The sequence below is a fragment of the Crinia signifera genome, chromosome 19, assembly GCF_055691185.1.
Source record: "Crinia signifera chromosome 19, ASM5569118v1, whole genome shotgun sequence".
Lineage (NCBI taxonomy): Eukaryota > Metazoa > Chordata > Amphibia > Anura > Myobatrachidae > Crinia > Crinia signifera.
Window position 1 is genome coordinate 130,736,876 of NC_139226.1, and position 13,085 is coordinate 130,749,960.

The window sequence follows — 13,085 nt, forward strand, 5'->3', positions numbered from 1 at the left end:
CTCGGCACACTAATTTATTCTCCCTCCGGGGGTGTCGTGGACACCCACAGAGGGACAAAGTGCCGGGATTTCAGCGGTCAGGATTCTGAAAGCTAGGATCCCGACCGCCGGGATTTACACTGCATCCCTTCAAGTGATATGAAGGGGTTTAAATCAGGCAGCATGGCAATACAAGGCGGGCATCTGCGATGCCCGCCTTGTATTGCCATGCTGCCTGATTAAAACCCCTTCATATCACTTGAAGACTGGTGAGTGACTCCACTTATTGACACTATACAAGTAGTGATCTTCTAGCAAGCTCCCTATACCCGGAATGTCACCCCAGCAAAATATTTAATACAGATGTAATACAGTAAATAGCAGACTCTGACAAATTAAGGTCTGTGGGGGCCCTGGGAGGAACGTGGTACCTGGGCAGTGCGGGTGTGCATAGGTCCCTGCGGCGTATGGGCAGTCAGCGGCAGGGTCCCTGCGGTGAATGGGAACTAGTTCCCATCCGCCACTGATTGCCCATGCGCTGCCTGGACCCCACTGCCCACTCGCCCTGCCCGGACCCCGCTGCCCAGGTGCCCGGCTGCTGGGGGGGCCCGCAGGCCCAGCAAGCTACCCCCTGCACCATTCACATGTTTGTTAGCAATAATATATAGTATATGTAATATATATGTCAGTGTTCTGTGTAGTGTACACATCTTTCTGTGCACAGACTGGTTGGTTATAGTAGTGCAGATGACCTATAAAGGTGCATACACTTTACGATTCGCTCCTGTGTGATATCATCTTTTCCCTCTAATCTGCTGGGCCAACCATGTAGTGCATATGCACTGAACTATATAATTGACAAATGTCATCGGGTCTCCGCTATGTTCATGTAGTCATTGATGACTTGTCAATTGAGCTGCGTGTACAGATGACAACGGGTGGTCGGTAAAACCAGCGGGAGCGTGTATAGTTTGTAGTGTACATGCTGGGCGATATTTTAAACAATTCTACAATCCTGGCATTAATATGGTGTTTTGCAACAGAACACTGTGTACAACTGAATTCCAGTTAATTATGGATATGTGCCGTGATCCTGCTGTTTTTTTATTTTATTTTTTTAAATGCACACTTAAAAAGAAAAATCTGGGGTCTCACTTTCTGCTGATTTGTCTCCATACCTCCTCCCCCATGCCACCTTAACCCCTCGCCCCATTACCTCAGCTTGTCACGCCACCCATCACTTCATCCCATAACCTAAACATCTCTCGCCCCTTCATCTCATCCCCTGTACCCTGTCTCCAGGTGTCATTTTTGAAGTCTGGGGAGTGACACCTATTCTCTACTGTATATAAATAAATAGAAAACAGTAAATGTGTATGTCCAACACGCAGGATGATATTCCGTAGGTTGCCGAGGTGTACAGTGTGGGGCTTAATGTGTAATGGGCTTTACAGCATGTGACAATGTGTAATAGGCATTACAGTGCGAGGTATAATATGTAATGTGCATTACGGTGTGTGGCATAATGTGTTGTGGGCATTACATTGTGCGGCATAATGTGTAATTGGCATTTATGGCATGTAGCATACTGTGTCATAGGCATTAAAGCACGTGGTATAATATGTAATGAGTATTATGGTGGGGAGCCGGGGGCCCTGCCTATTGTGTCTGTCCCGGGCCCCACAATTTCTGATGGCAGCCCTGCCTGCAGTCTCCCTAGCTGCGCTGACAGTCCCTCCCTTCTAAGCCCTGGTGGCCATATTTACACAACTTCTCAGTGTATGGTGGGTCAGGTCATGTCAAGAGCTTCACCCCCTCTGTGTCCTGGGCTAATAAATAGGTAGTAATAATGCTACATACCTCCCAACTGTCGTAATTACTGCGGGGCAGTCCCACTAATTGGAGACTGTCCTGCTGTTCCTCCTGTGGGTGGCAGTGTCCTGCGGGCTGGGGGCAGTTGGGGGAGCTGGAGATCTCAGCTACCCTACCGAGCAGCCGGTGATCGCTGAAGAGATGCCATTCACATGTTCACGGCATCTCCAGTGCAGGGAGAAAGCCAGGGGCTGCTTAGGGAGCGCTGGGCAAGCTCCTAAAGTGACAAAAACAGGGTTGTGGTGCTAGGCCCTGGACCAGTCCTTAGACCACGCCCCTTTCATCTGAGCCACACCCATTTTCAAGTTGGCCTTGCCTTCGGCGCAGCAGATTGCAACTTCTATAATGCCAAACTAGGGAGGTATGCTGCTATGTCTTTCTGTGCCCATATGATTTTCTATTATAATTTTTCAGCCTGACTGAAAACATGAACTTATTTATATGAAAATATTTCATGACCATTGAACACATTGCAACCACACATGATCGCTGGTTTCAATTGTACAGCTTCTGCTCGTAGGTTGCCATATACATACTTGCTCTGGTGGTATGCGGCTCTTCATATTTTTTTCCACCAGCCACTGCAGGACACACCCCTGGGTGGAAATAGATACGCCCATATGTGTCACTAGACACGCCCTGAAATATGACACACCCATTCAATGATGCGCGACACTGCACTCGGTGCATTTTGCTAGCATCTAAAATCTCCCTCATTTTGCTTTTCAAAAGTAGGCAAGTATGCTCTAGACAGTGTTCTTCAAAGCAGCCGCATTAACAATAGAGAAATGTTTGTGCAGATCTGGCGACCATCGCACAGTGAGGGCAGTGGGAGCACGCATGCGCTATGTACTGGCCGGCAGCCATAGCTCCCATGTCCCTTCCTGCGCACCGGCGCCTTTTCTCTAGGGATGGCCATCGACCATCGATGATTCGAAGTCATTGATGGTTCATGGCCGATGTTGAATACTTTTGCCATCGATGGGGGAGAACCAGACGGGTTCCCTCCATCGATGAAACAGTTGCAGAATTGACATCGATGGCAACCATCGATGGTAATGGCAACGATAGCCATCCCTACTTTTCCCTACGCACGGCCGGCGCACCCTTCAATCTGGCACTGTGCCCGGGCTGCTGCTGCAGCTGCTGCTCTTGCTCTGACGCGGCCAGTACAGTAGTGGTCGCGCCGCGCTGACGTCTCTGCTCTATGGGACGACGTCAGTGGAGCGCGACTCTCCGCCGTGTCCAAGTCCCGACTCCCGGGCGGCGGCAGGGGAGTTTTGCCGGGCGGTTCGCCCGGCAAAAATCAGCGTGGGGAGAGCATGTCCTTGTCAGCTGCGAGCGGCAGTTATCGGTACGTGGCTCCCGGGTGTGACCGGGGCGGGCTGCGGGCTTGCCGTGTCTCTCCGTATGGGCTGGTAGCTCAGCGGTAACGTGTCCTTGGGGAGTGCGGTCAGTAACACGCCGCAGAGTGCAGCACTGTAGTGTCATACTCACCCCCGGCATAGTGCGCAGCATGTCACTGTAATTCCTGTACGTACAATCTCCGGCTGCACCTCTACGGGGTCTAATTATAAAACGTGTCCGTTTTACTCCTTTAGTTGTATATTTAAATGATAAAGCCCAATGGGTGCAGAGCTGTGCATGGTGGGTGCAGAGCTGTGCATGGTGGGTGCAGGGCTGTGCATGGTGGTTGCAGAGGGGAGGGGTGTCTGTGACAGCTGTCACCAGCAAGGCAGGGTGGAAGAGACAAGTCTCTTCATATGGGCAGGCAATGGGGTATGCTCTAGTAACCTCTACCCCCCCCCCCAATCTCTCCGGAGACAGCTGTCACAGGCCCCCTCCCCCAGACGAAACACCCAGTGGAACAGGATATGCACTACAAGCACCAGAATGGCAGAGGCTGCTGCAGGGAGCCGGTCCTGACCGTTACGCTTTTACCCAACCGTCTTCATGTCTGCCCCTGGAATTTATGGAGTTTGCGTCTATGGGGGGTGGAAAAAGTTTATCGCAATCTTTCACTTTTTTTTTTTACTGGGCATCCAATTAGATCTCCTTTAAAAAAAAAAAAAAAAAACACTTTATCGTGCAAAAACACATAGGATCAGTGGAACCTGTGTGTTTTTGCTGCCGCAGCATGAAAGAGCCAGCACTTATCAAGGATTTTTCTTTGCCTGCCAGAGGCATTTGAAACAAAAGCCCAGATAAGCCACAGCTTCGTGCCGGCTTATCAGGGCTAATAGGATAGCCCTGGAGAAGCAATTACCCACGATCGGTGATTGCAGGTAATTGGGTTCCCCTATGTATTGGAGAACAAAGTCTGCTAAAGATGCTGTAAATTTTGCAACAACTGTACAATGCAATAACCTGTACTAAATTGTTTCTTTCCCTTTGTCAACATTGTATCCTGTTTGTGTAATGCAGACTGTTTATGTTCCCAGGCTGTGTGCTCCCTGAGCACTAACCTCAGTCAGTTTTGAGGAAGTCGGGTGGAGTTTCCTCAATTCTTCCAGTGCAGTACTGTAAGGATTAATAGGCAATTATTCAGACAGGTATTTCTGTGTCTCTCGGTCTTGCGCCGTGTTGTGGCTTGCTGGCAGCTGTTGGACTTGCAAGGTGGGAATGCTGTTGAACAGCAGATTCATTTGATGTGTCAGACTTTGGACATCATACCTGTTACTGAATTGGCTGATGAAATGAACATTGTTTATCCAGTAGAGAAAGTCTAATGTGTCATCGGTATTTTTATTGTCTTTTTTAGGCAAATTTATTGTCTATAAGTGAGGCATTCCTGATTGCACTATGGAGAACTGCCAGGGCAAGGCGTGTGGCAAAGAGGAGAGCCTGAGCGCCGACGCTATACCCTTTTTTGCAGCCTGTGACTGTGAAGAGGATCTTCCTCGGGGGAAACCCATCCGAGGAAGGACAAAATCCCGCAGCTTGTCTGCGTCTCCAGGACCTGGAAGCACTAAGGAGTTCAGGTGAGTGTTAGTTACATTAGCCCCCTGTACTCATCGCGTAAATTCATCTTGTGTATTTTAAAATATTAAGAAATTGTGTAACTACTAATAAGGGAAACTTTTAGAGATCTTCATTTATTGTTCTAAATACAGTCAGAGACTTATAATAAAAGTAATAACCCCAAATTAATATATATATATATATATATATATATATATATATATTTAGCCAGATCTGTCACTCATCCCCTGTGTGTGTATAACACTGGGCGGGGTTACAAGAGTGACTGACAGCGTTATACACACATAGTTTCTGCCTTAGGACATCTCCCCCCCCCCCCTGCCCAGCGTTATACACAAACTCACCCCCCCTAGGGATGGACCAGCATTGTACACCCCCCACCCCCTTTCAAAACACCGACCCCCGCCAGGGCTACAACACACGCCCACCATCCACCATTATACACCACAGCCAACTGGTGTAGGTGAGCGGCGTGTCTGCCTGCACCCCCACTCCACTCGGTGCATCAGCGGGTCTGCCAGCACCCCCCCCCCCCCCTGCCTATCCAGCAGGGGGGGGGGGGGGTGTGTGTGCATAACCGCTGCTCCGGGGAGTTGCAGGCAGACCTGCTGCTCCAGTGCGGGGGAGTGCGGGTGTAGCCCCTTATTGCGGGTTCGCCTGGGGAGCGATGTTTTACTACTGCGCATTTGCACATGCGGGCACGACAAACTGCTCGTTTTCCGTCCTGTTAGCACCTACCAGTGCGGGTAGGGGGCATGGTTCGTGGGGACGGGCTGCGCCCATGTGAACTCCCAGCGTTTCATGGGTGTTCCTATGGAAAATAGTTTTAAGTGCACCTTCCAAAACATCCGATGTTTGGCAACCATCGAATGATTTGGCCTCCTTAATCAAGGCTGCAAATGGATGTTTATTGAAGACATCAATTTGCAGCTATGCAGAGAACTCGCCGGGGGGGGGGGGGGGGGGGGTTGTGCGGGCAGTGTTTAATCCACACGCAAAGCTGTGAAATTTAAACAGAATAAGGTCCAGTGTGTATAGGCAATTCTGTGCTCCAGGGGATCAAGGGAAATGGCATTGTCAATCTCACTGTGTGTACACACATTCAGTCTTTTATTGTATCGGATGTGAACGTTACATGAACACTCTTTATGTAATTAGAATTTCTTTTCTATCTCCCCTGTTTTTTTTTCTGTACTAAATCCTCTCTCCTTGAGTAAGCATGACTATCACTACTTGTGAACCATGTCCTACTCCTGTGCACCTTGAGCAGACCTGTGGCATTGTGGCTAAACACATTTTATCATCATTGGTATCTTTTTTTTTTATATATATATATATATATATATATATATATATATATATATATTTATTGACAGGAAAATTTACAAAAGTAAACAAATGTTTCGTCACAGTAATCAGGTAAAACCAAATTTGACAAATACAAATAAAGGACATGTGTTTAAAATATACGTACATCTCTAGAGTCCAATAGTTGATCCCCTGGTCATCCTTATATGGTGGTTGTTTCCTGCCTTAAATGAATACAACATTATCAACCTAGAGGAATATTCCCTCTTTTCAGAAAGGAGGATCATTACTAATCGTCTCCAGTTCATACCATGAAGTATTGTGAAAACTCTTCCGCAGCTCCTCTTTTCAGGACCGTAGACAGTTTGTACATATGGTAGCCAAATCTCAAAAAACTTCCCTGTATACTTTTCTTTGTTTATAGAAGCTTCTGCCCAGTCCATGGAAAATAAGAAGGTTACTCTAGGGCAGGCTTTACCAACCACGCACACCAACAGTGCAGGTTTTAGTGATATCCAGGCTTGAGCACAGGTGACTTACTTAGTATCTGAGTGAATCTGATTAAACCATCTGTGCTGAAGGCTGGATATCACTAAGGCTGCCCATACACGCTGCTAAGAGTGCTGAGCCGATGTGTGCTTTGAGGTGCACGCTCCCGCGCACATCATCGCACAGTACAAAAAGTATGTGCTTGCACATACTTTTTGTACTTAGGTTTCATCAAATTGCATCGCATTGCATGCACAACGCATGCAATGCAATGTGATCCCTGCTATTGCAGCCCACAACACACGCCCGCATCGGGACGTGTATGGGCTGCTTATAACCTACACGGTTGGTGTGCCTTGAGGACCGTGGTTAGGAAAGCCTGCTCTAGGATGTAAGTTCAACGGGATTGGGTCTGGGGTTACCCATTGTGACAGTATTGTCTTTTTTGTAGCTGCTGCAAGTTTCGTAAGCAAAGTACGTGTGCCCTTAGGTATCTTAACCATGTCTTCTTTGGAGTATAGACCCCAAAATGCCAGTTTTTTTATCTATTGTAAAACTAACCTTTAAATCAGGCATGTCCAACGTTGGCCCTCCAGATGTTGTGAAACCACACATCCCAGCATGCTTTGCAAGCATAGTTTTAGCATTCTCTAATAGGAAAACTGTGGCAAAGCATGCTGGGATGTGTAGTTTCACAACATCTGTAGGGCCAATGTTGGACAAGGCTGCTTTAAATTATTTGAAATGTAAGCCTGAAGATCGAGCCACAGTTTTTATACATGTAGGCAGGACCATAGACAGTGCCTGATATCCGCTTCACCTCCACCACATTCATAGCAGTTTGAAGTGGGGGCTTCTCCAGTAAGGAATTTGAGTTTTGGGGTTAAATAGGATCTGTGTAATATTTTGTGGCGCATCTCGAAGTAAGACATGGAGACTAATTGTTTATTTAAAGCTTGACATGCCTTTAGTATTGGATGGATAATGGAGGGAATTCCGCCAACCACTTTAGTAGGCCCACTGATCTATTATTGATTTTAAGTAGAGGCCGGGAGCAAGAATATACATCAGAGGTGGATACTGATCTGCCAGGAGAACGACATCGGGCCCAGTCCATCCCACAGTTCTTATACTTCTCCATTATACGAGACAGTATAGTTTGTATATAACTACATGCTTGTAAATAGGGGAATAAGGGTATAACTATGTTTGGGAATTTCTCCTGCCCTTGTCAATATGGTTCTAGATTCTGTATGTAGGAAATGGTAGATGATCTGAGACCCTTGGTATGCCAAGTTTTGAATATTGGGGATGTTTTCTGAGGAGCAAAGTTGTTGTTGCCCCATAATGGGAGTAATACAATATATTCCACAACACCCTCAGGCTACGGCGAGTTGTTCTCCATGCCATACAAGTGTGATGTAATAATACGTTGTCAGTAACGGTTGGGGGGGGTATGTAATAATGCCACCAAGTTCGGACCTGGGACAAAAGATTGTTCCAAATTTTTCAGTGAATTGGCATTAGAACCTGAAATCCAATCTAATGCGATTCTGTAGTAAGCAGATTGAGAGTAAGTAAGTAGACATGGGAGGTTAACCACACCCATATCTCTAGTCTGTTGCAGTTTAAATAGGGACATGCGTGGTCGTTTACCTGCCCAAATAATCTTTTTTAAAGCCTTGTTAAGTCTACTTACCGTCTGTTTTGAGGGGATTATAGGGAGCATTTGTAGCACATAAAGGAATCGTGGGAAGCATACCATCTAGGTTAGTCTGCTAGTGTGCTGGTTATTAAAGGACCATAGTTCAAGTCATATAATTGAGACTGAAGGGAGCGGATCCTAATGCCTAAATAGGTGAAACAGTTATGTTTGGCCCAGTTAAAAGGGAACGAGGTACCCCAACCCATCCTAGCTTGAGGAAAAAAGGCCAGAGCCTCAGTTTTTGTATAACTAATTTTAAAACCCGCCACTTGTGCAAATTCCTCCAGCAGAGATGTCAAGAGAGGAATACCCCTCTTCGGATTTGAAAAATAAAGCAAGATGTCGTCAGCGAAAGCTGAGAATTTAACCTCTGTAGAGGCCAATCTAATTCCTGCCCAACCCTCTTTAACAAATCGTCGTCGTTGGTATCTTAGCAGAAAGGTCTTATGTGATCTTAGTTCATTTTATCTCCATTTCACTGAGAGATTAACTGTACAGCAAAACTCAAATCCCCATGAACTTGCTCTAGTGATGTAATCCACGGCGGCAGCACCTGTGCACCGCCTCAAGTAACAAAACATATCCATAATAAAAATATACTATTTATGTGTGTGGAGGAAAGGGAGGGCTGTAAATGGTTTTGTTAACAAATGTGATCAACCTCCTCCTCCCAAGCCAAATGGAAGGAGGAGGCCCTTGCACTTCGATATTATGGGCGAGCAGCTTCTCATAAACCAATAATTACAAAGAAGAATGCAGTCCAGCGCTTCCTATGGTGTAAACAGTGCAAACACTGGACAGGGGTACAATAAAGGCTGTGCGATGAATGACGATTTACACTTTCAGATTGACGTGTTTAATGGTTTCCAGGATATTTTCTGATGCCAGAGGTTACAGTACCTACAGTAATTAATATGGTGTTCATTCTAGCACCCGCCATCTTTGAAAACCCATGCAGTTCCTGTTCCCTGCCTGGGGTGTTGCTGTCTGCTGTGGTGTTTCTAGCACAGGTCTGGTGTTGCATATCATTGCTGATGTACAGACCACACTGTGCTAGCAGCACTACAGCAGACAGCGACACCCCAGGCAGGGAAGAGGAACTGCATGGGTTTTCAAAGATAGCGGGTGCTAGAATGAACACTACATTATTTACTGTAGGTACTGTAACCTACAGAATGCTCATTCTGCTTTTTATTATAGCAGCAAGTATTAAGCCATTCCTTGGTTGACTTGGATTGACTAGAAACCCTGCCAGCTGAAGAGAAGCAGCCCTAAAGCATGATTTTGCCACCTTGGCTCACCGTGGGTATTACCTGGGTGATGAGCTATGCTAATTTTTGCCAAACATATCTTTTTTAAATGAAAGGCCCCCTACACTGGGAAAGTCGGACCGGACTCCCCTGACAGCTCACTGGGCGAGCTCACATACGATTTGGCATTTGATTTTTTTTTTTTTACATGTGATAAATCACATGCGATTTATCGTGTGTAAGTCCCAGGGAGCTGCGGGCGGAGGGAGCCAGGAACTGGGCTGCAGGAGAATACAAAAAACCCATACAAATCAGTGGGCAGCCACGGATTGGCCGAGAGAGCTCTCTAGAGCCAATCAGGGACCACCTATTCATTTGTATGATTTTTTTTTAATCGGGAATGGAAGAGCGGAAGACACAAAAATCCAAACTTGAAGATATTGGTAAAAACAGGATGGAGGGAGAGGAGGGAGGATCTCTCACACAAAAGAAGCTAGAGGGGTACCCTCAACTAGAAAGTGAGGGTGAGGCCAGCCGTTGACCAGGTAGAAATTATTTGAGATTAATTCCTGGGGAGAAAAGAGGGATGATGTTAAAGAGGAGTTTAGGGTGAAGTAGTCAGGGTGAACTTGGAAGAGAGATGACTCCAGCAAGACAAATGAGAGCAATTGAAGGAACTAAGACGACTGAGCGAGGCCTATGTTGGCGAAGAAGCCAAAGGAGATCTGAGACAGAGGCAACCTTACCCATATCGGTTCACGGTGCCAGACCATCAACTTGCTAAAGTCTAGTGGGTTGATCGTGAGAGGAGACCAAAATCTCCAGCTGCTGAGCCTTTAAAGAGGACGTCCCTGCGAAGGCAGGGTCTCTTGTCGTTCCATATAAATTTACAGTTACATAATTGGAGAGATAAGACAAGAGGAGATAGTCACAAGGAGGTTCTGTAAAAGGCACATTATTCTGGAGAGCACGTTATTTTTAATGCATTTATGCGGCTTGTCCAAGAAATGTAAAAAAATATCCTTATATAGACTCTCATAGGATTTGGTTAGATGGATTACAAGATGTTTAATGGAGTCTGTTCGCCAGGTAAAGGAAAAATGGGTACTTGTTTCCTAGCACGGCCACAATCTTGTGGATCGTGTACCTTTTAAGTTAAGGTACACGATCCACACGATGGACCCGATTTCCTTTGAAATCAGGTCCATTTTGCCGGCAAAGGTACAATATCGGGGGCATCGCGTCGGTCGGGACCATTAACATTGGTCACGACGCGACCGTCGCGATGCCCCCGATTTTTCCATAGGCTTCAATGTTAAAATATTTTTTAACATTGAAATCGTGAGGATCGTGTCGGCAAAGGTACAATATCAGGGGCATCGCGTCGGTCGGGACCATTAATATTGGTCCCGCCGCGACCGACGCGATGCCCCCGATTTTGCCATAGGCTTCAATGTTAAAATATTTTTTAACATTGAAATCGTGAGAAATGAAATGGGCCAATATGACCCATTTCACATTATAGATGTCCCCGTCGTCACCCCACGATAGACGCCAACCCGAAGCGTGGCGAGCGCAGCGAGCCCGCGAGGGGCGGCGGTGCGCGTCCTCCGACCTTTTCATTCCCCTACTATCCACGTCGGCGTGGAGTTGAGAATAGATTAGTGTGGCGAGCGCAGCGAGGGGACGCGTATAACTTCACAGGTATACGCTGCGCTCGCCACGCTTCGGGCTCGGTGGCTCGCTGCGCTCGCCACACTATTCTATTCTCAACTCCACGCCGACGTGGATAGTAGGGGAATGAAAAGGTTGGAGGACGTGCACCGCCGACCCTCGCGGGCTCGCTGCGCTCGCCACGCTTCGGGTTGGCGTCTATCGTGGGGTGGGGTTTACGTAGTTAAATTTGGGGGTGTAGGGAATATTTTACATTGAATCCAATGTAAAATCGGGTCCCAGGGACCCGATTTACATTTCATTCAATCAAAAAATCGGGTCGATCGCATCGCATGCGATGCGATCGACGCAATTTTTCCGACACGACCACCCCGATGTAAATCGGGGTGGCCGTGCTAGGAAACAAGTACCGAAAAAATGAAGTCAAAGGCGATTCAAGGAAGGTCTTGGAATGTGGAGGTGAAAAGCTTTTTATTTTTAATGGTTACCCATGTAGGCAGACAATCATCCATATAGAGACAGGGATTAAAAGGGATTCGGAAGAGACATTGGGGCAGATGTATTAAGCTTTAACAAGAGATAAATGCAAGGGTGATAAGGAGGGTACTTGTTTACTAGCATGGCGCCCATCGCATCGTATACCATAAGACTAAATATGGTATACAATGCGATGCAACGCGATATTGTACAATAAAATATTGTATCGCATTGTATGGCAATGCGATGGTATACGATTTTATATTGTACAGCCACCCTGATGGGTCCTTACAATGTTAAATGCCCCCCCATTATCAACGCCAACCCAAAGCATGGCGAGCGCAGCAGTACACGGCCTCCGACCTTTTATACCCCCACTATCCACATCGGCGTGGAGTTGATATTAGATAGTGTGGCGAGTGCAGCGAGCCACCGAGCCCGAAGCGTGGCGAGCGGACACGGAATACATGTAAAGTAATACGTGTGTGCTCGCCACGCTTCTGTTTTTCTTATGAGACTGCGTCCCCTCGCGGGGCTCGCTGTGCTCGCCACGCTTCGGGCTCGGTGGCTCGCTACGCTCGCCACACTATATAAAATCAACTCCATGCGTAGTTGGATAGTAGGGGTATGAAAAATTGGGGTGCATTTAACATGGGAGCCCAGATAATACATAAGTACCGTGTTGAAGACACCATCTTCCAAAACATGATTAATAAAAGATCTTAAAAGTGGGCAGATTTGTCTAAATTCGGGTCAAGGACACAGGTAAAGTCGCCACCTAGAAACAGGTAGCCTATACAGCATTTATGAAGTGTACTAAAAAAAAAAAAAGCATTGGTGACCTAAATTGGGGCGTGAACATTGGTTATCCTGGCCTCTATATTATCACACATGCCATTTAAAATAATATAGCGACCACTGGAGTCAGTGCAGACAGAGCTCTGAGTAAAAGGGCAGTTTGTTCTTTGCTTGGTTGTGCTGGAGGATCGCAAGGCAAGATGAACAGGAGCCTGAAAAATGGGGTCTCTTGTAGAAGGACTATGTCCGCCTTTAAATTGTGAATGGTTTCTCTCTTCCCTCACTCCAAAGAGGAGTGAGGGAAGAGAGAAAGAGAAAAAAGGACAGATAAAAGGTGATAGGCAGCAGGGAAAGCGGGGCAGGGTCTCTGGCTCACCAGGGTAGGATGAAAGAGAGGGAGACGAGAGAAGAGAAAGAGAAAAAGGGGGAAATAAGGTGGGGGAGAAAAGGGAGCAGTAGGAACTGGGTACGTAGAGCCGACCAAAGAGATGGAACAGAATGTGCACTGAGATCAGGACACCGATGTCCAAATATATGATAGAGCCTAAAGA

The 13,085-nt window shown here is 46.8% G+C and overlaps 1 protein-coding gene across 4 annotated transcripts in view; it reads left to right on the top strand.

Moving 5' to 3' along the window:
• NADK (NAD kinase) overlaps positions 1-13,085 on the top strand; it is an 88,893-nt gene that overhangs the window by 21,035 nt on the left and 54,773 nt on the right. For 2 of the 4 annotated variants that reach the window (XM_083163350.1, XM_083163353.1), the window contains exons 1-2: positions 3,056-3,205; positions 4,613-4,832. In XM_083163350.1, the coding sequence (XP_083019476.1) occupies positions 4,654-4,832 (179 nt within the window). In that variant the 5' untranslated portion in view covers positions 3,056-3,205; positions 4,613-4,653. Of the gene's footprint in view, positions 1-3,055; positions 3,206-3,992; positions 4,137-4,612; positions 4,833-13,085 lie in introns of those variants that run through there. The other 2 variants (XM_083163352.1, XM_083163351.1) reach the window with 2 other exon arrangements.